General features: G+C 37.7%; 7 protein-coding genes across 7 annotated transcripts in view; 2 read left to right on the top strand and 5 right to left on the bottom strand.

Moving 5' to 3' along the window:
• Window positions 1-3226: 3226 nt before the first annotated feature.
• On the bottom strand, window positions 3227-9676 carry LOC146161580 (scavenger receptor cysteine-rich domain-containing protein DMBT1-like). Its single transcript, XM_083384664.1, has 8 exons — window positions 9236-9676; window positions 8902-9112; window positions 8179-8539; window positions 7470-7787; window positions 7088-7334; window positions 6370-6509; window positions 5419-5524; window positions 3227-3673 (listed from the first exon to the last, which is right to left on the bottom strand). Exons 2-8 carry the CDS (start codon window positions 8971-8973, stop codon window positions 3526-3528), a joined length of 1392 nt encoding a protein of 463 aa, XP_083240790.1. The 5' UTR covers window positions 8974-9112; window positions 9236-9676; the 3' UTR covers window positions 3227-3525.
• Window positions 9677-13945: 4269 nt separating this feature from the next.
• On the top strand, window positions 13946-15173 carry LOC146161579 (peroxisome biogenesis factor 2-like). The gene has a single exon (XM_083385441.1). It carries the CDS (start codon window positions 13975-13977, stop codon window positions 14779-14781), a length of 807 nt encoding a protein of 268 aa, XP_083241567.1. The 5' UTR covers window positions 13946-13974; the 3' UTR covers window positions 14782-15173.
• Window positions 15174-15368: 195 nt separating this feature from the next.
• On the top strand, window positions 15369-17194 carry LOC146161578 (uncharacterized). The gene has a single exon (XM_083385985.1). The coding sequence runs from the start codon at window positions 15376-15378 to the stop codon at window positions 16909-16911; it is 1536 nt and encodes a 511-aa protein (XP_083242111.1). The 5' UTR covers window positions 15369-15375; the 3' UTR covers window positions 16912-17194.
• On the bottom strand, window positions 17192-20384 carry LOC146161577 (E3 ubiquitin-protein ligase CHIP-like). Its single transcript, XM_083385987.1, has 8 exons — window positions 20281-20384; window positions 20077-20151; window positions 19795-19918; window positions 19196-19361; window positions 19012-19096; window positions 18895-18951; window positions 17840-17956; window positions 17192-17666 (listed from the first exon to the last, which is right to left on the bottom strand). The coding sequence occupies exons 1-8, from the start codon at window positions 20368-20370 to the stop codon at window positions 17541-17543; spliced, it is 840 nt and encodes a 279-aa protein (XP_083242113.1). The 5' UTR covers window positions 20371-20384; the 3' UTR covers window positions 17192-17540.
• A 4-nt stretch (window positions 20385-20388) lies between these two features.
• Window positions 20389-20949, bottom strand: LOC146161576 (reactive oxygen species modulator 1-like). The gene has a single exon (XM_083385988.1). It carries the CDS (start codon window positions 20829-20831, stop codon window positions 20580-20582), a length of 252 nt encoding a protein of 83 aa, XP_083242114.1. The 5' UTR covers window positions 20832-20949; the 3' UTR covers window positions 20389-20579.
• Window positions 20950-21770: 821 nt separating this feature from the next.
• LOC146161575 (WD and tetratricopeptide repeats protein 1-like) lies at window positions 21771-23796 on the bottom strand. Its single transcript, XM_083385984.1, has one exon. The coding sequence runs from the start codon at window positions 23725-23727 to the stop codon at window positions 21775-21777; it is 1953 nt and encodes a 650-aa protein (XP_083242110.1). The 5' UTR covers window positions 23728-23796; the 3' UTR covers window positions 21771-21774.
• A 1141-nt stretch (window positions 23797-24937) lies between these two features.
• Window positions 24938-27666, bottom strand: part of LOC146161573 (dynein axonemal heavy chain 8-like) — a 46915-nt gene continuing 44186 nt past the window's right edge. Inside the window, exons 76-78 of the mRNA XM_083385450.1 lie at window positions 26113-26302; window positions 25666-25787; window positions 24938-25295 (exon numbers count right to left, since the gene is read on the bottom strand). Coding sequence (XP_083241576.1) covers window positions 25008-25295; window positions 25666-25787; window positions 26113-26302 — 600 coding nt within the window. The 3' untranslated portion in view covers window positions 24938-25007. The remainder of the gene's footprint in view (window positions 25296-25665; window positions 25788-26112; window positions 26303-27666) is intronic.

Here is a 27666-nt window from a genome sequence, read left to right as displayed (position 1 = left end):
GTTTGGGGGGTTTCCCGTGGTCAATTAATCGACTTCTTTTGTCTTGAAAAAAACTGCTTTCCCTCCTACAAATATACAAATCTTAAAAAAATCGTAAATAAAGTAGTGAATTGTGATGGCGTGTGCTCAGCACCTTGAATTCGTTTGACAACAGCTTCTGTAAATGCGAAATTAACTACATTTTGAACCCTTTTTTTAATTATTCTTAATTATCCTTTCAAGTTAAAAGTATATTCAAAACATGTGCCTTTTATGCCCCCCCCCAAAAAAAAAAAAAAAAAATTAAATTACATTGGTCAAGAAATTTTCACTTTGTTTCTTAACGTTTTCATCTTAGATGTACTTTTCACGCTTATTCCGAATATACCATTAGTTTTTCTCTAGCACATCACATTTTTAAGATATCGCCAATTTTTAATTTTCTGAAAAAAACGATTTGAAAACCACGCACGGCTGTTAAACATGGCCTTAAAAACGTCTGACATATAATTTTTTTATACACATCACTCGATTCACCACAATATTACTTCTATGGTGGAATTTTCAACTATTCCCTTCATAAAATCCTTGGTGAAAGGGTTTCATAGCTTAAAATGTTGTTTTTGTTGGTCACTAACTGAATCCAGGTTTTCTGGAAATAAGTTCAACTAAGTGGGCAAAAAATGCATTTTGAGTGACATGCATATCCCATCTGAATGCTGAGCTAAGCAGATCATCAACACCGACCGGAAAAAAATGCAAATTACATTATCTAAAACGTTAGCACACAGTCACTAAATGCCAGCCAAGCGTATAATTCCACCTTTTTACATTGTGCATCCTTCGGAATTTTACTAATATTTCGTTCCATTAAGATTCCTATCGTTTTTAGCTTAGTAGTGAAAACTTTTTGTAGAGGAATGCTAAACATGAAGCCCACTTTTTTAGAACCCCACTTTTCTATTCCTATAGCAAAAAGATTTCCAAGAGGTGTAACGTTTGTGATATTAGATACTTACAGTTCCTTATAGGCCTATAGTCTCTTAGTGATGCAGTTGGTAGCACGGTTGTTGTACCAAAAAGGACCTTCTACTGTAGGTTGTCTAAGTTTAATTTCCGTCGTCTTATTACTACACCGATTTAATCCTAATACAAGCAGTTATGACATTTATTTTAAAAAAAAACATGCATATAGAAGGTTGTTTAAATCTGCCTGGTAAACATATTTGGTTTTGAACTTATGTTTTGATCTTATTAACTTCATTCACCAATATCTTAAACTTTATCAGGGACAATTCAAGATTTTCATGAGAAGGAAGTGAAACTCTTACAAAATACAGTTTGACGCCTTCAGTTTCGAAAATTTGATACCGCGCATGCGCACGTCAGACTAAGCCTTCAGCTAGTCTTACGTAGTTTTTCTTCAGAGTCCAGATCCAGAGTCTCAAGTCCGTCTCCGCAGCCCTGCAAAGAAGTGTTTGGTAGTAAATACAAAATTTTACAAAACTGCAAGGTTTGTATTTCCTAAATTTATTACGATGTTTATTTAGCATAATAATATAACGGACTGATTTTCGCCAGAATTTGCAGCATTAGTCAATCTTGGCAAGTAAAATAAAGATTTGACAAATAAATATTTAGCGAAAAACACCATGTAAGGTAATTTATGAAACCAAAAAAGTATTGAGCATTTTTTGGGGCAAGTTTTCAGTACTTTTGTCTATCTTTTTAAAACTTTATAAAAAAAACTTTCTAATTTATTATTTTTTATAGTAGCAACACATTTTCATTAATATTCTATTTTTGATTATTACATGTTAACATTTGCAACAGCAATTATTAAAATCCACTTACTTTTGACAAAACCTAAGCAAATTAGACAACTGACCATTTTACTAGTGTTAAATTTTTATTCAAATTTTCTATCTATCTTTGCGAAAATATCTAAATGTCCCCAACGGTTAATGTGGTATACCCATTCCAAATAACCACATATACCATGGTGTTCTTCCAACACAACAAGCACGTATGTTTTCAAGAAAGAAAATATATTTATGAAAGGGCATTGGTGTGCAACGTCGAAGACACAACAACACGCCAGTCAGTAAGACAAATCAGCAGCGCTTGAAATAGTCGCTTATATAAACTGTTTTTAAAAAGATCCTCACGACTGCCACACTAAACAAAGAAATAGGATTTCGGTGAATTTCAACTTTTAGCAAATCGGTTAACGTGCAAAATGCAAAGTCAGGATAGCGGAGAAAGATCCGCTCGCGTTGTTCCGAAAGTGAAAAAAATGCGTGGTGTTAAGCGCGGGTAAGCCCCAAAACGGCCCCAATGCTTTACTTAAGTGCATCTACCAAAGCATAGACCGAAAATGACGCACAGACACATAAGATTAGAAGCGGGCGAGAAAAACGGAGAGGCGAAAGCAGAAAGAGGCGTACGGAAAGTTCGAATGTATAAACAGACGAACGCTGTCATGCGCGCCATCCAACGTATTGTCACGTCACAGCGAACCACAATTACCATCCGGCTTCCGATAAAAATCTTTATCGGTTAAGCGAATTAAGAGTTTAAATTTGTGAAAATTAATAGTTTTACATTGAAGATGGTAAAAAAGAGCGCTGACGTGGCACGGTACGTTAAAAACAAAGTACGGTGAAAGCACGAGTAAGGACTTGCTCATGTGATTGGCCTTAGAAATTAGATGGAAATGACTTTCAAAAACTTAGCGGCAATACGTATTACGTACAAGATATTTGGGGGTCTGCAAATCGTGTGGTACAAAGACCAGGACAGGCCACAGTGAAAGTATCCCGCCAGGCAGGACCAGGGTCGTCGGTTTTCGGTGGAAAAGGTCATGACCCGGATGGTTGAACTATGGTGCGAAGCAACCTTTAGAGACGGTCAATGTACAAACATGCAATAGACTTGCCGGGCGCACGGAAAAGTTAGACTTCGGCCCATATAACGCACACGCGAGTAGTATACACAAGAAAAATACTTTAAAGCTATACACAAACACACACACGCACACGTAAAATGACAAGCTGTACACGTGTCGGCTTGTCTGGCCCTTAATATGAAAAAAATAAATTCAAGCGAACGAAAGGGGTTAAGAGAAATCGGCTGAAAGCAAGCGTTTTATAAAAGAGAAAAAAAGGGAAAAAAACTTTACATCGCACGGACGAAAGATGAGTCTAGAAATGTGCCTAAGAGTTTAGTTCCACGCGGCCACTATGTACATGTGCCAGCTACTACTAAGTGGTACGCAAAAGCCAAAGCATTTTTTTCATAAAAGTGAAGTACGACGGGCATTTGCGATTGCCTATAGAAGACCGGAACTGGATTTGGGTGAAAAATTTTGAAGGAATCCACAAATAAATAAATAATCGAATAAATAAAACAAGCAGTTTTGTGCTAAATCGTCGCTAAAGGGGAACTTGTGTGAATAATATGACTTTTTATTAATCGGGAGGGCAAACAAAAATAGGGAGATACAAGAGAAAAAAGATCACAGTACGCGGCACGCTGGCAAGCGTTTTATAAGGGACTGAACTCTTCCGAGGTTGGAATCCGGACGATCTTGCCGTATTTCTTGCCCTTGTAGACGGTCTCGCGCGAGTCGGCCGACGAAATAAGCGTGTTCACGTCGCTGCGGGCGTCCTCCTCTTGCAAGCGGATGTTGAACCTTTGCGAGAAAACACAGTGTGAAAAATTCGAGCGAAACAAAGGCCGTACATGCCACAGGGGTTACCATACATCAACATGGCATAAATTCATTAAAAGACTTCTTGAAGGAAAATTGATAGGTTTTTGAAAACACCGACAGTTTGATCTCAAAACGTTTTGAATTTAATGCGAAAACAAAACAGTAGAAATGCCATGGCCTTTATTTAACCTGATGAGGCCTGCGGGTATCTGCCGCCGAATGGTCGGTTTATCGTTTAACGCCAAAATATTGAATAGTTTAAAATGTCGTTTTACCACGCCATTAACAAAACAAATAATTTAAACTGGAACGGAAGTAAACTTAAGACCATTAATATACCCTATAAACAATCATAGGGTTCATAATGCGCCTATAGTTCAAAGAAAATTAAGGGCAACCGGATTTTCCAGTTTATGTTAAGTGTTTAGGCGGCGTTATATTAGCGCCTGGGTGAAGATATGTTTAATTTGTTGTAATGCCCGAAAATGCTCGTTGTTTAACCGGGGGACACCAATCTACAACTCTGTAGGCCGATGGTATATTGCCCTGATAAGGATAATTTATCCTATGCTGGATAAATACTTAAACTAGACGACAATTTTATAAGCTCTCTACAGCTTTTGTTATACCTTTGTTAAACCATATTTAAGTCAATAAAGGATGGTGGCCCTTGTTTTGAATATTTAAGTCGTATTGCCACCAAAGTTACTCCCGGATTGCCGTATAGCTGTTTTGGTGACATTGAAAACGCCACAAAATACCGGTTAAGTATAAGGTTTTTATTTAGGATGTGAAACAGCACAAAAACGAGATCCTGATAAATCTTTTTTTTACTTCAACAATAAAAAAAATCAATTTAATGTGTAGGGAAATTTATTATGGCAAACAATACATGGAAACTAACGAACCATACCATATTTATAAGGTTAAATTCTGCTTATCATAGGAAGACCGGGTCAAATTTTACATCTTAAAAACGATTTTCATATTACGAAATTCCAAACATCAGTGTACAAATTCCAACGAGAGCGGGTAGTGCTTATTTGCGCCTACAACAGGGTTCGGTTGCATGTTTTAGGTGAGACAGCGGCCTAACCACAACAATAAGCGCATTTAAACGTGCTGGCTGTAGTCGAATTTCTGGGCAGGAAAAGCGCCTGCTTTTTGACAGGCAATCGCGCGCTCGGTTATTGATGCTCAACGCACGGAAGGAACGCGCGATGCGTATCCGCGAATTCGCGACGTGGCAATTAACCAGCAATAATAATGCGGTGGCGGCTCATCAATATATGAATGTAGGCGGTCGACCGTTTAGTCGGGCCACGAAACGACATTCTGTGCGGTTGATGTTTTTCACGGCGAATCTAGTTATGTAGGTGTCCATTTTAGACAATATTCATTGGGCTTCGTTGTCGTTTTCTTTTTCTATTTTAATTTTGTAATCTATTTCGTAAAATTTTTTTCATTGCACGTACATTAGGTTAAAAGTTTAAAAAATTAAAAAGTTCAATGAGTTGCGGTGGCCCAGAAAAGCGGAAGCCAAGCGGGTTGCTTGCTAAGGGCACTTACTTAATATAGACTACCTAGATTTGACTTTAAACATGCGTACGTTATATGCAAACTATGTCGCTTAGTTGATAGTTAGCCTTTCAAGTTTTTTTTTAATTGGGTTTTTGACATTTGAAAAGCGTGGCATGAAATTAGAAGCTAAGACATCAACCCACCTGTGGTTTTGCCGCTTCCAGTGTACAAAAGCCACCACCAGCAGAATGGCAAACACCACGAGAATAAGACCAACGATGCAACCAATCACAAGACCAGATACGGCAGCTGTCAAAACAAAACAAAAAACATTTAAAAAAATTAAAATATTAAAATTATTAAGCCATAATATTGAATAAAATAGACAGTTCGTTAAAGGCATGATGTGATGGCATGATATGTGTTGCAGAAATGATGTAAAAAAAGAATGTCGAGTTTAAAGAATATAATGGCTTTATTATTTTTATTAAAATTACTACGTAATCCACTGGCTATCTTGAGTAGGAGTGAACTTGAAAAAAATAAATTGACACATTTTCATTGAAAGCGCTTCAAGCGTACAACAGGGCGTTGACTAATACCTTTATCCACACTGATTCACACTAAAATAGAAAGTTGGCTTGACATCCAAAGCAGTCAGTCAGCCGTTTCAAATTCTGGTGCCGCCCTTGTGTGCGTAACGGATAGGGATGGTGAATTTGAATGGTTCGTGGCGCCGATGTGAGCGTACATACCCCATTCACAAGAATACACAGGCGTCTGTTACCTTGGCGCTATTGAGTGTTATGAAACGATAGCGAATCAAAGGTTGAAACTGTAATTTAACCCCAGTGAATTTAAGACTAAATTTAAGACAAAGCTTGTTATATACAACAATGAGAAAACCTTTCGACCTTCGGCTAGTCTAGCTGTTGCTTAAAAAGCCAAACAATTCCCATTTTACATGACAATTTATACTAATTTCCATTTCATTGGACAAGGAATGCGAATAGCAAAACGCAGAATATAAGGCGTATTCGAGCTGTTGCTTAACCAGTCAAAAAAAATTTCTATTTTACATGAAAATTTATACTGATTTCCATTTCATTGGCCAAGGGATGGGAATAGCAAAAAGCAACGTATAAGGCATCCACCTGCATTGTTGATTTGTGATCCCTCGTCCGCCACTGTAGTCATGTCCGCGCTCTCATCGGAGGATGCGTCGTCAGCTGCTTGTGTGGATGTAGGGGGGCGTGGTGTGGGGGGAGTGGTGGTGGATCGGCTGCTGGGGACCCTGCAAATGCAGCGGCGATAAAAAGTTTTGTCCGCTAAAGTTGTTGGTAGTACACGCACTCGTCCGACGGAATGTTTACGTTTTTGAAATGACGACGTTTTTCGGGCGACTAGTCACGACGTTATCCCGTAAATCACCATACGTCGCATTATTTTGTCTTGGCTCGTATACAACGCTATTTTAATAACATTTATTGACGAAAACAATAACAGTTGTGATTAACCCAGTGTTTTTCAAACCGTTCACCTGGCAAACTCATTTTGCCTCTTTCAAATAATCGCAGACCCAATCAAAATTATGAATTTGTTTCAAATCAAGCCTACAATATTAACACTTAAAACAAATTTACTTGATGGATAACAACTTCCAAATGCTTACTTTCGTTAAAATTTATTAAATATGATGTGCCCCGCCTAACATAATTTATCAGTGTATTTTTTTCAAATATGTTGGGCGGCCAGTTTAAAACTTTTTCAAAGGCACACTTCTGTCCTTGGACCTCCATTTGAAAACCAATGGAAAAATGTACCTAACCACATATTGTGTTTTAAAAGTAACACACAGCCACTAATCCTTACTTTGAGTTGACGGTTGTGGCAGTGGTAGTAGGTGTGGAAGAAGTAACCACCACCGATGATGATGAAGTGGTGGTGGTTGGGGTTGGGGTTGGGGTGGTGGTTGAGATTACTACACTGCTTGTGGGTTTAGAAGTGGTTGTTGAAGTTATCGCAGGAGTTGAACCCTCAACGATTGTGAACCGAGCTGAAAATCCACTTTTTGAAGTTGAAGCTAAAGATGTTCGTAGCACCACGATGAGAGTAGCACCTGAACGATAGCAGGATAAATTGTCATAAAACAGTTACTTGTGAATTCGAGCTGTATAAGCACATATAGAAAAACGAGGTTAAACTAGCACATACAATGTTTTAACTAAGTTCAACAATAGGTATATATATTTACCTGAAGTTACAAATGCATCCTTGCTCTGCAGATTGTTTTCCTTTAAATCGCACACAGACTCATAAATGACGCTGCTTTTATCCAAAACCCTGCTGTCGTACAGGGTGACATTGTTCTGGTTGCATTGCGAAGTGAGCGAGTCCATGGAAAGGTCTTCGAACTGGAACTGAATTTTGGAGTTGGCGGGGGCATGAATGACCCAGGTACAGTTAAGATTGCTGGCATAGCCGCTGGGATATCCTGGAGACTGAAGCTTGCAAGAGGTTGTGTCTTGAATTTGTCCACCACATTCGTTGAAGACACACTCGGTTGCATTGGCTGGATAAAAAAGGTGCAAATTTTATTGTTTGGTTGTTATACGGTTATTTTGTGCAGTTTCATGTGTTTAGAAATTAAACACCAATAAATATAAGGTAATACACTGAATGGTTTAAAATTAGTATAAACACTCTTAAATAATATTAAAAATTTAATCCCTGGAGTATCATGTAAGAAGCATTTCACACATTTAATTCCCTGGATTTTACAAATTCTTATAAACCTGGAACATTTTTACATTTTTTTGAGTGGGTGACGGCTTAGTCAAGACGCAGTTAATGTAATGAATTCCTTCAAAGTGTGCCGTTTTTATGATTTAGTCACCTTTGCTTACTCTGTAAGTTCAGTACAAAACAGCCATATAAACCAAAAATTTTTTTTTATAATTTACCTGGTTTAGCAGAAAATGTTGCACTAAATCCTGGGCGTCCCATACTAAAAGCAGATGTTTTTAGTACTACTGTCATGTACTGTTGTTTGCTGCGGAAAAGATCAATTTCCAGGTTGCTACCACAGAGAGAGGCATGCAACGCTGGGCCCTTATCGCTGTCTCCATCAAAAACTTGGACAACATCAGCATCGTCGCACCCTCCGAACCATTCATCTACATCGAAGTCAAGGAATTTAAGCTCCACAATTGAACCAGTGGGAACTTTAATCACCCATGTGCATTGCAAATCGGCAGGGTAATTTTGGGGGTAGTTTGGCGTTTGGAAAGCGCCTTTTGTGTCTTCAAGTAGGCCGCCACATTTCTAAAATCAAACAAGATTATTGGTCACGAAAAAAATGAATAAAAAATACTTTTATTGGTGTTGGTCTAGAATTCTACCACAATGCACATTATTTTTTAAGTTAGGGCGTGAGTTAGTATGGGTTATGCAAAATTATGAAGTAATGATTATAATAATTTACTTGACACACCCAAACGCTAACCTGCACCCTAACACAAATATTGTGGGTTGATTAATAAATGTGGTTGGATTCTAGACAAGCACAACAATTTATTCAAAGGCAATCATGGAATAATCACCGATTTTTATCACCTAAAAAGTGTCAATTAGTATACTCTTGGCAAACAAGTTGGTTGATTTAAAAATTTCAAATGTTTACTTACATCAGTTTGTGCAAATGTGGTCGTCAGCAAGCACACAGAAAGCACGATAAAAACTTGCATATTGTTTGACATCTCTCTTAAGATCTGTAGTTGTTTTGATTTGGGGAGTTTGATGATCGGAAGTTTATAAATTAGAAATAATATCCGAGTAAGCACCTTTCAGTGATAATGAGATGGGTGTTGCTTAAGACTATGCTACAATTCGTTGATCCTAGAAAAAATATATGTATATATTTACACTGGTCTGATCAAGGTAGAAGCATAGTCAAAACAACAACAATTATTTCTATAAACAACACAAGATGAATCACTTTATTTTGACCGATGTACCTGCCTAAATTTAAGTCCAACGCCCCAACGCGTTCTAACGCAATCTAAACTGAATGTGCTTGCCAACTCGCCCCCTTGGCTACTACCAATCACTAACCTTCGCCTTCCGTAAATTTCAACTCCGACACTGGCAAACCTTCTAAAATTGCCTTTTTTTGCGATGATTTACAGAAAATTTATGCGCTGACCATTTGCGGTATTCATGAATCGGCTCGCAAATATTTAACTGCTTGGGTGGAGACATTTGAATTACACTAATTGATCGTGAAAATCCGCGATGCGTGAAAAAGTGTGATGGGCTTCCTGCAGCTCATTAGTTTCAATCACAGCGTAAAAGTTGGTACCCAACATGTCAAAGCTTAGCACGAAACTACATCGAATGGCATTCTAGCCGAATCGAAGGCGTCGAGTCGGTCCGATATCGCATGTTTACATTGATTTCTGTCGCAGTGTTTCACGTTTACGTTTCCTACCGGCATTTTTACTACAGCCGATCACGCCATATCGTCTCGACCAATCAGAGCCCGGTTGCTACGGTGACGTAATGGCAAAAGGAAGCTGAGCTGCGCTGGAAATGCCCGATGCTGGTGTTTACGTTGCGTGATAGAACCAGAAATTAGTTATTTCTATTTCCGCGCTGCTCCGTTTATTAAAAAAAAAACTTAGTGGTTTGGCATGTTGAACACTGAAAGCGAGACTAGTTTAAATTTAAATACAGGCTTTATACCGGTTTTCACGTTTCCTAAATTTAGTTCGTACAAATCGAACTGCTCTGTTACGTTCAAAAACCTTGGATAAAGTGAACGTGTATTGACTCACGAGACACAAACACAAATTGACAAGTTACATAAGCTGAGGACATTGCCTTTCCTATCCAAACATTTTCGGCGATGACTAATATCCCAAGCCCCCCGTGCGTATACCCATGTTAAATCACTTCACTTATCTTGTCCTGTAGAAAGGAGAAATTGACCCGCTATGATTTCGGAAGAAGTACGAAATAACTACGTGGCAGCGTTTTCGAACAAATAAACGTGGTTATTCGTCCTGGAAATGCGGAAACATATTAAACAAAAAAGTGTTGAAAAGACCTACAAGCGAAAAGTTTAGCTTACGGTCTTGTGATCTACTCGACATTTCAAAACGCCTAATTTAGTATTGGAGGATGTTAAACTTTTCTGTACGCTCAATGACATATTGCGACAAATTTTGATATTAACAATGTTTATGCCTCAAAAGAGTGTCCATCCGTTCACACTGTGAAATGCAACCGGTAAACAAAATCAATTAAACTCACAAGCGTTAACGATGCACTGAAACCCCTAACAAGGAAACTGTAGAACACAAGCCCATTTTGAAAAGAAAAAACAGTACAGAGAAACTAGTGACCTGTGACGCTCATGAATAAATTCTGGCTCTCAATTGTTATCGCCGTCTTATCAACATCACGCCACATTCGAAAGGTCTTTTTTCGATGACGTTTACATTTTCGGGCGCTTCCCGAAAAGCCGTTCCACAGAGTCCAAAGTCCAATACTCAAATCCACCTTGCCTTCATCTGAAGTTTATCGGACGATTTCAGCACGTGATCAAGCATCATTAATATTGAAATCCCTTTAACACCAGACTGTGCTAAAATGAGTACAGTTTGTCGGCCGTTCTTATTTAGGTCACGAGGTCCCGAAAATCAATATACGTTAACGATTTTGAACGGGAATTCTGCCATATGCCGTATTCGAAGTCCTTGAAAAATTAATTTTGCACATTTCGGAATTACGATACTGGTAAAATTTTAATCTAAGCGGCGTAATAGGTTATGGTTATCTCATACAAAAACCAAAATAGTTCAATGAATATTAACGAAAAAACAATTCATATGCAATAGAAACTATAAACAGTAAATACTTACTTGGGCCATCAGTACAAATATCAGGTATAAAAAAGCTATTTCTGTGTTAATTTTTTTAATTATTCAACTAAAAAAAATTATTTTGTCGTTAAACTAACCGTTTTTATGACGCAAAATTTCTGTATGTCCCATAATTCTAACCGCATCAAAAATAAAACAAAAATAAAACGGAAATATTTTAATTGTCACATCTTTACCACAGTTCGGCAGTTAATCGCAAGAATATGGAGTGTCTTTGGTGTTTGTTTCCATTTGCGGTCGATAAAGCCGTACACCATACAGCTTTGACAAGTCCAATGAATGTAGCCTCTAAGCCTAATGAGTTACAGCGAGCCAGCACTAGAAGCCTTGGCACGTCTACGATAAGACAAAAGGAATGCCGTTTTCAGATTTAATCCCACCGGCATGCCGTGGGCAACTGTCGGCCTTTCTCGAAGCAAGGAATTTGGAAAATGTCTTTGCTGCTGGACCCTCGGCGATTTGGCGACCAGTCATGCAAGGAGATGCAACCACGCCCAAAGACCACAACTCGGTGTGACGGTACAACACAGAACGCTTCGAACCGGAAATTCGAATTATCTGTTGGCCGTTGCCTCTACTGTATAGGCATACTGCAGCACAGCCGAGCATTTGCGTTTACCTGGCAATAACTTGGCAATTTTAGACTGCAGTAGCCTGTCACGTGCTGCTGGTTCTGTTTTCACGTTATATGGCTAAGTAGCTTACAGAACGTATCCGCTGCAGTTGCGTGACAACCAAGTTACACAATAAAAATACAAGCACGAATCGCGCCCCTTTCCAATACGTCACATTTTTACAAACACCTTGCAGCACGTGACAGAAGGCATTCGTTAGCACTAGAGAAATTTAAACCACGAGAAACAATACCTCAACAATTTAAGAATATCGACATACTAGGAATGAACTGATTTAAGTCTCATCCAAAGTTATCATTCTGTTTTTGTGGACATGTTCTATGGGTGACCGAACGTTTATACTTTAAAAGTCAATAACGCCGATCATAACTATAGCATGTCACCATGTGTAGAACATCTTTATTGTTATAGCTTAATGTTAACTTATACGTTTAACTTATAAACTATAAGGCGTTAAGTTTTTACAAACACCTTGCAGCAGGCGACAGAAGGCATTAATTAGCAGCACTCAAGAAATTTAAACCACATTTAAATCGCTTAACAAATTTAAGAATATCGACTTACTGGAAAAATACTGATTTATGTCTCTTCGAAACCTATTAATCTGTTATCGTGTAAAACAGAATTTCTATGGGTGACCGAATGTTTATACTTTAAAGCTAGTAATGCCAAACATAACTATAGCATGTCACCATGTTCAAAACATCTTTATTGTTAAAAAGGGGCATTTGTCAGGAAGACTACTAAATGATTTTTTTTTAGTATTTCATAACACGGGTTTTTTAAGTAACCAAAATCTTTATACAGATACTTCGCATTTAGGTAAATGCATAGATTGATTTTATTGGCCCCTGTTTGACAATTGTTTGTGTTTAACTGCCAATGTAACATGGAGTATAACATTCAGTAGTTTAAATTACGAATAAAACTTTTAGATTTGGTGTAATGGCAATTGAAACTTATTTTGGTGTACTGGTTGTGGATATAATTCATATGGGAATTAAAGCCAAGCGGCGAAACCAATTATAGTAAGGAAGTGACGGTGGAATATATAGGCGAAGACAACCAACGAATTCTATATGACCAGTGAAGCGCAATGAGATGAAACGTATTGACAAAGGACAAGAAAGAGTTAATAACTTAAAATTCAAGTGTATAAAATATACAAGATGTTTTACCCGTCCCCCTTCTATACCTACAGACCATAGTAAAGTCAAAGTTGTTTGCCTTGTTCAATCCTTATAATCCGAGACTCTGTCGGATTTTATGTTTTACTAAATAAATTATGTTTTTGATATTATTAGTCGCCCCTTTATAGGTTTCTTTCATGCAGCGACAATTTAAAATTGACCTAAAATTGACAGGTATTATGCAAAACTATGTCCTATAATATCTGGTAACTATAAATTCCGTGGTCCCGGGAGTAATAGCGAATTTTTAAACAGGACTATAGCCTACTAACAGAACTCATTATATTCCTAAATTAGGCCATCCTAAATATTAATGCTTCCTTGCTATTCATTTTAATGCTTTTCTAAATCTATGCAAAGCGTATACATCTAAACTATTCGGGGTCGCCAAAGGTTGACACAATACATATTTTTTGTTGTTATGAGCAGTGATGAAAGTAAGCCGAAACAGTCTGAAACATCATTACGAAAAAAGATTTGCCTATAGAATTGCGTTCCGATAAAATAATAAATGATTGCAGGTAGCCTACGCCGTACGAGTAATAATTTTTTTTACCCAGCTATTGGACTCAATCCTTGAATTTAAACAACGATTTTAGTTGCATATTTGTGCATGACATTGGACGATAACCTCAGGTTTTTTATTTACTGTAATCTCTGGTTACGAGTAGGACTAAAAGACGTATTGACGAGGCAAGACGTTCTCACCTGACCCGTGAATTTGTTTTTCTTAATAAAACTGTACCTAAATGGATAACAGGCAATAGGGCTTTGGAGAAAACTGCTCTTCAAAAAGGGTTACCATTCAGCTCGACTTCAGGTTTTTGTAAAGAATAAGTTCTCTTGCGCAACCTAGGAACAATAAACTATTATTATATTTACCACATAGGTGCGCTACAGAGCGTACACACGTGGGAATGATTATGTAAACATTACGGCTTGCACCTAGAAGGAATTAGGCACGTTAATGAGGTAGTGGTCCGCAAGAAATGAAAATGGAAGAGCAAAGGATTCCAGCTTTGAGAGTTGCTCAAATGGACATAATGGAACTTGACAGGAGTTGCTTTGATCTGCTAATCGAACAGCTAAACAGGTGTTTGAAACACGACTTTTTCGGACGAAACTTTCTGTCTCGACATTTACCGGCAGGACTGTACGGAATGCTTTTGTACAACACGTTGTGGAAAACAAACTTTTCTGTCGGTCAAACTCTGATGGGCGTTAAGTTTGTAAACGGACAGGGCAGATTCTCAGACTCTACCTTAATAAAATCGCTAGCTGTTGTAAGATATCTACAGTTTGTTTGGGCAAAAGACATTTTAAAAGTAAGCAAACATTTTTCCAAGCTCGAAATTTTGCTTCTATTCGTAAATGTTGTAAATTTTTTAAAGTTCATTAACGAGGGTAAGTTTCCTTCCATTGCTCTTCGAGTCTTGGGCTTGCAAGCGATGTTGATCGATAAAAGTTTTGCAAGTCAAATCTCGTTCACTACAGTCAGTCGCGAGATGCTTTTAGAACAATTTGCAAACTTGTTGGTATATTTTTCGTCACTAACTAATGTAAGAAAGCTGAAAAGCTGGTTGTCTTTAAAAGAGCCACAGGCTAAAGCATTAAACACTTCAAACTGTGCTTTTTGCCAACGTCTTCCAATCTTGCCATGCCAGGCATCTTGTAAGTGTCTTGTCTATTGCTACTATTGTGCAAATGCTGTACTTGCGAATGAAGTTTCTGTGAAATGCGAAAGTTGCAATCAGCAATTTCCAAGTGTCGACCACCTGCCTTTTCAAAACTTCTAGCCAAGACCTTTATGTAACTTTTTACTTAATGTGCCCTTCTTTTTATTTTTAAACATGTATAGTATAGTATATACAAGGACGCCGGAGAGGGGGGGCAAGCGCCCCTCCTGCCCTTTGCTAAGGGGTCAAAAGTGCCCTTTTCATGAAAAATAATATATGGCATTCACAACGTTAAATATTATGTGACAGAAATCATAAAGCAGTGTTAGGGCTTGAGCTTCCGAAAAATTTGTAAAATGACATGGTTGACATTTGTTAAACCATTTTAAGCCAATCTAGAGGGTGTGGCCTCAAAAAGTTTTCCTGGGGATTACCCCCGGACCCCACAATATTTCGGCTCGCTATGCTCGCCTGCGGTCTATGTTGCCCTCACCAAAAAAGTCGCCCTCCTTGCCCTGAAATCGCTCCGGCTTTCCTGAGTATATATATATATATATATATAATGATTTATCACATCCAACTGTTGCTGTGTAGTGTATTTTAACAAACCAGAATTTAATATAAAAAAGTTGGTGTTTATTTTATTTTTCGTTATGCAATTATGACTATTTGTTAATTATGACATTTTTTATAATCATTTAGAGATTTATTAAAATGGATGAAGTAAATGATGCACAGGATATTTGCAACATACCAACAGTATCTTCTGATGGGACTACATTGGATATGAATAATGAAACACAAGACAATAACGATCAACAAACTGCCATAGGATTGGAAAGTACTTCAGCCAAGTTAACAGGGATAGACCCAGCAGTCGAACTTGTCAATAAATCAAGTACCATCAAAGATTGTAAAATCAATAAAGACTTATCTATACAAAGTGAAAATAAAGAGCCCATCATACGCAATGCACCTGAAAGAACTGAAAAGTGTGATGTGCAATGTGTGTCAGAGGAAATTACTATTGATTTAAGTGAACATGAAATAACAGGTAGCCATGAAGTTGGGTCAGACACATCACCTGAAATTGAAAACTCGAAACAAAACACTCCACAGAACTTGGATGCTAATCAAACTTATATTGGGCCTTTTCCTGCTGAATATTTGACTGATCACAACTATAGTACAGTAAAAGAAAAAACGCAAGACACTTTGGCAGGTGAAATCAAACAGGCCAAGATTGAAGCAGATTCGCAAGAGAACCTATTGCACAGGTCACAAAATGTTATTAAAGTTGATGATAGTGACACTAGTGATTCGTCAACAGACGATGATAGCAGTTCAATATCATCAGATTCATCAACTGAAATTATCCTAGAAGAAGAGGCTGAATCAGTTAACAAAAACAAAGAAATCAATAACAGCAAGGTAGACCAGGTTTCTACCATTTTCAAAGAACTGTTGTTAGATAACACCACAGACACTCAAGATAGTGCCTTTGTTATGCCTGCCAATGCTCGCCTTGAAAAACTTGGCTCAGTTGCGAAAATTATTGAAAACAAAATGGTGCTGGTTAGGGCAATAGCAGGCAGGCCTGCACTTAACCTGGAAAGTTTACTCTTTCTGCAAGATCAGACTGTCCTTGGGAAGGTGTTAGAAACCTTTGGGCCTGTCGTTTCACCATTTTATGTTTTGTGCCCGAATTTACAAGAGGAAAACCAGCTGACAATTAATCAGGACATTTTTTATTTACCACGAAAGGGTGAAATCACTTCGTTTATTCTCACATCCCAGTTGACCAAGTCAAAGGGCTCGGACGCTTCTTGGTTGGGTGACAACGAGCCCCCGGCCGAATGTTTAGATTACTCAGATGACGAAGCTGAGAGAACAGCAAAACAACAGAAGAAGCAACAAAGAAAAAGGAAAGTTGCAACTGAAACGGAACAAGCTCCGGCTCCAAGGGCAATCGCACCACCTCAAAGACAAAATAATGAAAATTGGCATAACCGAAGCCATACATTTTCTGCGCCACGTCAAAGACCGCCAAACAACCTATGGATGAATCCTCAACGAATGGGTCACCCTGGCCCCCAGCCATTTTTTAACCCCTGGCAACAGCATCATAGAGGTGCACATCCTAATCAACCTCCACCCTTTCCACAGCAAATGCTCCAAAATTTTAGACAACCACCACCACCCCCTCCATCATTTGACTTTCCACCCAATCAATTTTTCAATCATCGCTAATAAATATTACACACTTGAGAGTTGTTCGTTTAATAGTGTTGATCGCTATACAACAATCTTCACTGAGGTCATTGGTATTAAAACTAATTGTCTCAAACTCAAAACAAAATTGAACTGCAACATAAGAACTGTGTAGTTGTTTGAAATGTATATTTACATTGCAACAGTAGAAGGGAAAGATTTGATACCACATAACCCCAAAAAATACATTTTTATTGCAAACTGTATCACTACAACAAGCAAAAAAGTGAAAAATAGTTTTCCCTATTTTTATAAATTTTAGTTTTCATAGCCAGTAAAACATCAGCACATAATATAAGTATTTATATATTTACCATATATTCTTTTACCAAGACAGATCGCATAAACTGTCTTGGTTTAGTAAAAGTTATGCACAATCAGTTAAATAACATGTGTCTGTCAACCAAAAGAATAATAAATAAGGAAAAAAGTTAGTTTATTCATACCAGTATTGAATAACTGATATTACCAAAGTCAAGAAGCATCAGAACTGAAGTGGAAAAATAAAAACATGTACACAGAAAGAACGTAATGACACATAAAATATCAACATATATAAAGAAATAATTGCGCACAGAAAAGGCATACAGAAAAATGTATGTTTTTACTTAATATTCTTCGACCCATCCATTTTCTTCTATAAAATGGGTGATTACTTCTTTCATTGCCAAGTTTGGAATTAGTTGGTTTAGTTTTAGCTCATGCCGTGTTACTGGATCGAAGTGTCCAACTCTCTAAAAATTCATATAAGTTAAGATTAAACAAAAATGTAAGTTTAAATCAAATATTTCATTTTACTTTCTATTGACTAACAAAACAAAATACCTAATCTCCTAAATCCGCTACAAGTGAAATTGATCGCATGACAGCTTTCTTAAAAAAATAGTCAATTAGTATTATTAGTTACCTGTAAGTGTTCCTCAATGTCCTTTCGGTCATAGGTAATCCCACTTGGACTTATTACTGGATTTTTCATTATTTCAAAACTAATCTTTCCGCAGAGGTAGTCTGGCACATCACGGGTCTAAATAAAGAGAAATCATCCTTTAATATATATAATACTCACGTGGAAGTTGAAGGACACCAGCCTTATTTAGTAGGTCACAATATGCAACCATAAAGTTTTGTTGTCGCTCATATTGTAATAACACTTTTTTCAGTTTATTACTTCAACGTAACTAAAGTGCAGACTTACTTTGTATTGAATATCTACACACAAATAAGACATAGGTACTTGGTAGTGCATTACTTTTTGTTTTAATTTTTACCCAACACGGTAATTAATCTTTGTATCATGTTTATGGTTAAAATAATTACATCAACATTAGTATGTATAGTGGCTAAAGTTATTTTAAGTTGGGCAGGCCTGGTGGTCTTGATTAGTGCTTGTCAACCTTTTTTGGAATGGTACACCCTTTTTATGTTTACCCAAAAGTTATAGACCCCAGTACACGCAATACACCGAATCTGTAGTAATCCTAATCAGAAAAAGGATAAGCAGGGCTGCAAGTATAGGAAATCCATAGCTTATCTTTATACAACTAAAAAACTTCATCATTCATTTAATGTGAGCTTTTGAAATTGCTTCAGGGCATAGTTCCAACCATATTTTACTCTTTACTAGTGCGTCACAAACTTTTAATTCAGGTATTGTTGAGTTACTATTTTGTGCTGGCAAACCTTAAACGTGTACAGCAAAAACTGCAGATGCTTACTCTAACATCGTTTATGTTAAATAGCCACGAAGTCACGTCAAAACAACAGGTTACTAGAGGTCAAACTGGTCGCATGATAATATAATATCGGCCTATTGTCATGCGTTATCTGGTACACCCCTGTACATCTCATCAAAGTGGTACACCCTTTAAAGATGATGGTACACCCTCTACACCCGGTTGAAAAGCACTGGTCTTGATAATGAATAAACTTTTTTGTATTTCTATAAACATTTTTTCTTCTCACCTTTCTCCGTTCATCAACTTGTGCAAAAATACAGTTTAGTTCAGATTTTCTTTTTTCCTGAAGAAATAAGAAGATTTAGCTTTTTTGTGATTAACTAATATTGTAAAAAAAACCTACAAATTGATTTTCAATATCCGCTTGTACTTTTTCTATATTTTCCTTTTCATCACTTTCAATTTCTTTTTTTCTTTCTTCTAGTTTTCTTAAAAAAATTACATTTTAAAATTTTGTACAAGTGATATGTATAATTAAAATGCTTGCTTTCTACAATTCAAAAGAGATTTGTGCTTCCAAAACTTACTGTTGCTTGTCTTTTTCAATTAGGTTGTTGAGGTAGGTTTGTAGTTCAATCTCCTGCGTTATTCTTACTTTTTCTAAATTGTCCCATCTTTTACTTTTGGCAAGTCTTAATGTGGAAGCAATGTCATCACCAAAGTTTAACTTTTGCTGTTTGGCAAGTTCATGAGCTTAATGTAAAAAATAGTCTACTGTCTGAAATTCTAAACTGATAGATATATCACAATAAACAAGTTTTTCTATGAAACAGAAATTGGTGCAAACAAACTAGAAATATTGAGGTTCTGTGCTATTTACCACATTGTCAATGTTAAATAAAGAAAACACTTTCTTTTATTTCCTAATCACCGCAAAATGGAAAATTTATTGCACCATTACATTTGCAAATTTATTAAAACATTTTAGGCTTACTTGAGACTGAAAGAGATATGGCATACTTTAAAATTTAAACGAAAATCTAAAAACAACATGCATTTGTGAGACAATATTAACAACTGTATTCCGATAAATTTCAGTAATTTTGCAAATTTTCTACATCAAAAAAAAATACTTTGAATGCCTAAAACTAAACATGACACTAAACAAACAACTCTACAAAACTACCTTTTGTTAGGTGAAAGATAGCTTCATCATACTTTTCGAGTTCCACTTCAGATTGCCCGAGGAAGAAATGGCCCTTAACCGACTGTGAGTCATGGTCAATGGCAGTTTTGCAATCTGTTATTACCTGAAAAAGGCAAAATATGAAGAATAAAAAGTGTCATATCAATATTGCAATGCTGAAAAATTTACACATGTAAGAAATCAAGCAAAATTGTCTTACCAATCTATTTTAATTTTATGGTATATGTTTTTGGCTGTAAAATACAAATGAAATAAACAAACCTCATCCCACTGCTTAAGTTTTAAATTGCAAAGTGCACGATTTGTGTAGTACACTGCAGTGTTTCCATTCTTGTTCTATAACATAACACGTACCAACCTTGAAATTACACATCACACTAAATAAATGATGTATAAATGTAAAAGTCAATCTATAGATGTAGGTTAGTAAAAAGTGAGGTTGAGGAACAATAAAGAATTATTTACAATTGCTTTTGAATATTGCTTGATTGCTTCTTCATACTTCTTCTGTGAAAAGAGTCGATTTCCCTCCAGCTTATACTGCACTGCAGCCATGTTTAATAAGCTAAGTACCTTATCCCACAAAATAGCGCAAATTCAAATTAACAATTGGATACAAAATGGAAAGGCAACAGTTGCACACACACAAAAAACGCAACACAAAAAAAATGGATATACAACCCTCAGCTTTGATCAGGAGTTGCAAGCGTTTAATTTGAAATGGTGGGATACTGTTGATAAGGACCTTCTTTTTTGTCCAGGAATCATAAGCATCCTCTCATTCCCATTCCGATGCCCATAAATGTCCCGAAGGTTCCACCACTCTGAACCATTGTCTTTCCGATCGTGCCGAAAAGTTCGCGACCTCGCTGGCCCATTCGGAGTCCACCGAAGGTTCCAAAAATTACGCCGGCACCCATTCCAACCATAAATCCCATCGTAAACCCCATCTTGACCGTTTGCCAGCAGGACGGCTTTTGTCCTTGCATTGCACCCATATTTCCCGTAACAGGCATGTTTCAATTCCAAAGCTTTGGACAGTTTAAGAAAAATACTGTAACCCCTAGCTTGGATTCTACATACATTTATAGATATTGAAAAAGTAAACTTTAGAAAAGCAAAAAAAGTAAACAGCACAAAGTGTGGCCTAACAGAAGAAAAATGTTTCAAGAAAGGTCAATTAACACTGGTCATTTAATATGAAACTTACAGGTATTTTTTTAGTCAAATAAACAAGCTTGACTGTCTAATTTGTATTTTATAACAACAAATTTGGATATGACAAAGATCAATAAGTTCGAAAACAATAAAAAAAATCGTGTTGCATCATATGGCAAATAAAAAGGATTAATATTGTAAACTGTAGCTTTCTTTTATATCAATATATATGCAAATCTTTATACATGTATGAGCAAAACAAGTTCCATAATTGAATTATGTTTAGGCGAAAATAGGAAGCATGAATTTACTTCAAGGTATGCCTGACTAAAAGTCAAATTTAACTACTCCAACAATGCGCAATGGGAAAATATATGTGGTGCAACCAGTGTTTTTTTTAAGGTGTTTTGGGGGACCGAAACGATCCCCCAAATTTCTCCAGCGGTTTCCCAAAAAATAATAAATAATTCGTTTAAGCAAATATGGCTATTTTCTGGTATTTAAATGAAATACTTGCGGTCTCTTAAAACTACTTAGCAGTCCCAAACCAAACCTTAAAAAAACCCTGGGTGCAACAACTTTTGCTAATTATAAAGTTCAAATTCTCTTTGTCCCAGAATACAGCAAAATAAAGGACCAAAACACCACTGTATAACAACAAAAACTATTATAGACAGCAACAAGATACAATTATATTACGAAACCCCAGAAATGGAAATAGAGGTCAGGGTACAGAAGAACTGTCTCTAGGTTAAACCTTATGCATTTAACAGTTTGCAATTACAATCCACCAAACAAGTACTAACTGGCTCTACATGGCATTACTTCCCCCTCTTCATTTTCACTGCCAACTGTTCTCATACCCATTGAAAGCAGCATTGTTTCAATTGGGTCAGTGTTCATTCGCTTTTGGTTCGCTGCAGCTGCTATTTCAGTTTCAAAAACTGTTCGCTCGTCATTGTTGCTGACGCCAATGGGACTCCACAAACGGACAACTGGATCAATTCCACTAGTCGCTAACATACAAGTGTGTGGATGCGGCTGCAGGCAGTTTACGATTGAATCGTCAGCATGCATTACCCGAACCAGATTTGCTGTTTTCCGTTCCCAAACAAAAAACGAACCATCGTCGGAGCCAGCTATAACATACTGGCCGTCATTGCCAAAAAAGTTGGCCTCTTTGATGTCAGTTGTTGTGTTACAGTGCCCACAATACCTTTGCTGGTAATCAAAAGCCTCATTTTCCAGTTGCAACTCTAGTTCTGTGGGAGAACTGTCATCATCAACGTCTTTCTCTCGCTTTTTTGGACTTTTTAATGCGCTCTTTATGTCCTTTTCCACGGCTATACATGCCTTGCTTTTAGCATAGTCGGGATATTTCTGCTTGAACTCTTGCAGCACAATTTGCGCTTCTGTCAACCAACGCAGCTCAAACAAACACCGGACAAGACGAAAGTGTGCCTTGATGTGTTCGGAATTGTATGAAAGTGCACTGTAGCAGTCGCGAAGGGCAGCATACATATCACCATCCCAAGCCCTCTTGATATAGGCAGCGGCTCGATTTCCATACAATACTGATGACTTGGGTGCCTGGTCAATAGCAGCATTGTAAACCATTATGGCTGCAGAGAACTGCTGCCTACTAAACAAGTCATTTGCTTTTTCTTTGAACTTTTCTATATGTGGAGGCAGCATGGAAGATTTTGATTTGTGACTTGTCGGTTGCAGCATGCAGCCATTGGTAATCTGCTTGCTGCTGTGGGGAGTCTCATGGTCAGCTGTGGCAAAGCTTTTAACTGCACCATTTAGGCTTGAGGATCTCTTGCTTTTCCTTGGCTTGTGTGATACTGGCTGGAAAAGAGCTTTCACTTTGTGGTTGAAGTCAAATAAATAAACCTGTTCACCACCGACATTTACAAGGAGATCGTCTCCATTCGGACTGAATGTAACATAGGTAGAGCACAGATACCGCGATTTTCGCTGATATTCTTTTTGTTTGTGCCTTAGATGGCCAGGAATGAAATAGCTGACACAGCCTTGTGTCAGGTTGTGCGAATTGTCTTTACGCTTTTGCCCATTCTGTTGAGTACCGTGCTCGGCAACCTTTATCATACGCCGGTCATAGAGCCTCACATAGGGATCATTTATTCCAACAGCAAGTAGATTGCTGTTCACTGGGTTGATGGCCAAGCATTTGCATTCGGTACCAGGCCCACACATGCTTGTTAGATTGATGAGCACTCTGACACATGTTTTCTCCGGTTCGCGCATGTCAAACTCCCGCACTTTACCATCCTCTGACGCACACCAGAGAATGCGGGGCACGCCGGGATGAGTGACCAGCCTTTTTACCCTGGCATTGCAACTGAAGCCGTGGATCTTTTCGGAATAATTAATGTCATGCATGAAAACATGAAAATCGGCAGCCCCCGAAGCAATTATCTGGTCGTTGGTTTGTGGAAAAAACTTGACCGAAAATATGTTGCCATGATGACCAGTCTTGATGGTTTTTATTGGACTGTATGTAAAAGGATTCCACAGGATAACATTTGTGTCATCAGAGCCACTCGCTAGCAAACGACCGCTCTCATTCCAATCCAAGCAATTCACACAGCCAGTATGTCCAGTTAATTCTTGTTCGAGCTGCAACCGCTGAAGCAAATCGCCATCAATGTAGCTTTTTCTGGCAAATGAACCAGTAAGTTTGTTGTTAATTTCCCTAGACTTTAATCGTTTTGTAAATGCATGTTCCATATTGCGAATAGGAGAGCAAACAGTTTGGTGGAGTTAAAAAACCATGTGAAAATAACGCTTAGCTGACATTATTACCAACCTGTTAACAAAATAAAAAAACATTAAAAAATGTTATTGTTTTTAAAGTTATAAATGTTATTGTTTTTAAAGACAGGATAATTAAGGATTCATAAACGATTGGAAATAGATACAAAAATGATCACATAAAGAATAAAACCATCGTGTCATAAATCATGGTGATTGTTTTTTACAACATTTAGTAAAGCTAATAATAAAATACTAAACCATATCGTAACTAGATCATCAAATTAGAAATACCAAAAAACAAATAAAAATATTAAAAACAATATTTTATTTATAAATTTATTGGAGAAACCACAATACAATTTAAAATCAGCATAAAATACTCATAAATTATTTTTATTGAACAATGAGAGTTATTTAAAATCACGTGTGTTAGTTAAATTTAATTACACATGGGCATGGCCAGACCCAGAACATGTTGTACTTTATGATCTTAATCTTGTATGCTTTAAAAAAGTTAATTTGCAAAATACCATGTTTTGTCTAACCAACGGCATTGTAGGTGAGCTCAAGGCATGTTTTTCTGTTTTAACCGCATATGCTACATTAGGTTAAACTTCTTTGTTTTTCTAAACAACATGAACTGCATCAACACAGACATCGAGCATTTCTCATAGAAACCTTAAAAACGTTTTGCAGACAGTTCTCTCTCCCCGATATTTTCGGTTTAGGTAACTCAGGCCAACAACCTTTCTTTGAGTTTAAGAAGTAACAAGTAATAAAACATATGAAAACCATCTTAATGAATCTGTTTTTATTTTCAACTAACAATAGTATAACAAAGTCCTGAAATACGTAACCACGTCGTCGCAATGATGTTGAACACAACTAGAGATCGAATCAGTCACATGGTGATTTTTAGTTTCCTTTCGTTAGGTCATCAAAATTTGTAGCCTTTTCCTGATCTGCTCTTAAAGCGAAATAGTGCAATCGCTATTAAAATGGCCTAATCTGCCACACATTCTGCTGACATGTAATCACTGTCTGACAACTGCATCTGCTTCTTAAACCACAATGCACAAATCGATATTATTTAAACGCCAAAAGACAAATATATATTTAACATCCCAATAAATAAGAGGCAAGAAAAGCTTACACGGAAAAAATTGTAACACTGCATGCTTGAACTTAAAACAACGCGCCAAAAAAAGTGTTACACATGCCTTAACTTATAAAATACGAAAATAAATCTCAGTTTACTTGATGTCGCAAAGCAAGGCGACACCACGCATTACCCAATGGGTAGGCTTCTGGGCAGTTTTAAGCCACAGGGGTGTAATGTAGGTCAGGTCTGTACGACAAGGCTTCTTGTAGACCGGACAGGTGTACAGGGCTGGGTCCTTTGGCGCCGTTGAGTTGACAGCGAACACGTGGACCACTGTAAGCGGCACGAACAGGACCTTTGGTTGTGATTCGATGAGCTTCGAGTTTCGTCTATCCCAGGCTGCCCCATCCAAGAACAAACCGTGTACGTAGACGCCCTCCTGTTCACAGCAAGAGATTGTAGTTAAGTTGGGGAGCTTTCGCGTAGCTTACAAGAAGCGGCAACGAATCAGCGTCAGGCATTTTTAATAGCAGCTCATATTAGATCCATGTCATTTAATATCCCAAAACAAAGCAACATGTTTGGTCTCAATGTATTTTTACGCAAGGAAAGGCCATTTAAAAATGACACTCATTTATCAAACTATGGATAACGACATCCAATGCTTGCCAATAAGAAAACCGAGACCTACAAACGATAAATTTAACCAAGAATCGCAGGGCGAAGTCATTAACACTTGTAAGTCTATTTAATAGCGCATACAAATAGATCCTGAAGTCTAAGTAATATGATATAAGCATGAAGTTGACCTGTGGAGGACTGGTGATATCTTCCTTGAAGCTTTTGAGCACCTCGTTGTGAAGAGTGACTGTGTCAAGAGCCCATCCTTTGTGCATACGCGTAACCTCTTGACGCATAGCTGTCAAAAATCCTGTAAATCCCACATTCAGTTGTCATTCTTCTGTTTTCGATTTCAAACTCTTATATATATATATATATATATATATATTAACCAATATAGAAATTGCATTATCAACACGTGCACAGAGCTGTTGTTTATTAAGTTCTAAATAAGGGAACTTCGTTAAAATTACGTTTTAACTTGTGTCAGTTATTACAGCGTTATTGTGCATCATTGCAAACATTAAGTTATGGTACAGGAAACGTCGCAGGCCAGTATAAGGTGGGGGTATTTTCATGGGTGATTTCGTTAAATATTAAGTCTAGTCTACACATGACCTATCTGAAAAACACACCTTGGCAATTAAAGAATCCGGTCATCCAGAAGCAGGTAGGCCTGCCTTCAAAAATCCACGCCGAAAGCTGAGTGTTCCTCTCCACGAGCTCGGTAAACCAGAATCCGATGGTGGAAGATTCCCACGACAACTTGCGCCACTGAGTGGGCACTTTAGCGTCGAACAGGTTGTCCAGGGCATCACGCAGGTTCTGCAACAGAAAAGTAAAAAAAATCCAAGGTTGTCGTTTACCTCAGCTTCTTAAAGGTGCTTAGTGCTGTAAAAAAAGATGCCTTAGTGCTGTAAATGGGGGAATATCTTGCAAGGTGGATAGACCTACTGCAGGCCAACATACTTCTACTGTCTCAGAAGGTTTTGTAGCGCGTCGGCTTATTATTTGTTGTTATTTAATTACGTGGCCCAATTGCAGACCTGCCATGATTGCTCGTAAATTAACACGAATATGTTATTTGCATTCCCTAAACACGCCTCTGCTAATCGATGGCCAGGCGTGTGTACAAAAGCCTAACGAGGCGTCATCTTAAGCGAATCTACTGAACGTAACTGGAACTGACTGGATCTCAATTTAACCAACTGAAATAATGTAACGGACAGACTTTATTATGCTGGACTGTGTTAGTACTGTACCATGGACTTTAATCTATTCCTGTGAGTTGATGGCCGTCTGATGTTATACAATAAACTCAAATCCGTTTAATACCTTGCTGTGGAGACGGGCTCAAAACCAAAATGTGCACATTGTGCACTTGCTATATGTGCACCGCATTCGAAGGTGCACATTGTGCGCACAATGTGCACTTGTCATATGTGCACGAACCAAAATGTGCACATTGTGCGCACAATGTGCACTTGTTATATGTGCACCGCATTCGAAGGTGCACATTGTGCGCACAATGTGCACTTGTCATATGTGCACGAACCAAAATGTGCACATTGTGCGCACAATGTGCACTTGTCATATGTGCACGAACCAAAATGTGCACATTGTGCGCACAATGTGCACTTGCGATATGTGCACGGTTCAGTGCACATTTGAAGGTGCACATTGTGCACTTGCGATATTTGCGCCAAATGTACATTAAATCTGCATCTAATGTGTGCTTTTAATGTGCCGGTGCGGCAAAGGTGGCTAAAAAGTTGCACACTCTTTTTTCCGTGATCACTTTTTCCACAGCGTGTGATGGTAAGGCGCTATTTGTCCGGCAGCCGATTATTATTATCGAACTTAAAAAATAAAAACAGACAGACAGGCAGATGTAGGATTTGTACTTTTCTTACTTACCAGAAGATATACAGATTGTCACAAATTTGATTATTGTAGACCCTTTGTTCCGGACTAATGCGTTTGTCCGCAGGAATCGCCGTTCGGGTCAGCTACCCACCGACTTGGTTTTCCCTCAGGGATAGGACTTTGTGTGAATTTCGAAGTCTCAGTTTTTCTAGCGCTGCGTGACAACTTTGTGTGCGGTTGCGTTTTGGATGGCGTTGTGTTGCATCGTCATTCGTCGGGTGGATACCGAGAGAATCGGACGCATTTTGAGCACGGTTTGCAAT

This window comes from Ascidiella aspersa, chromosome 3, assembly GCF_963924565.1.
Source record: "Ascidiella aspersa chromosome 3, kaAscAspe10.2, whole genome shotgun sequence".
Lineage (NCBI taxonomy): Eukaryota > Metazoa > Chordata > Ascidiacea > Phlebobranchia > Ascidiidae > Ascidiella > Ascidiella aspersa.
This window is presented reverse-complemented; position numbering and strand designations above follow the sequence as displayed.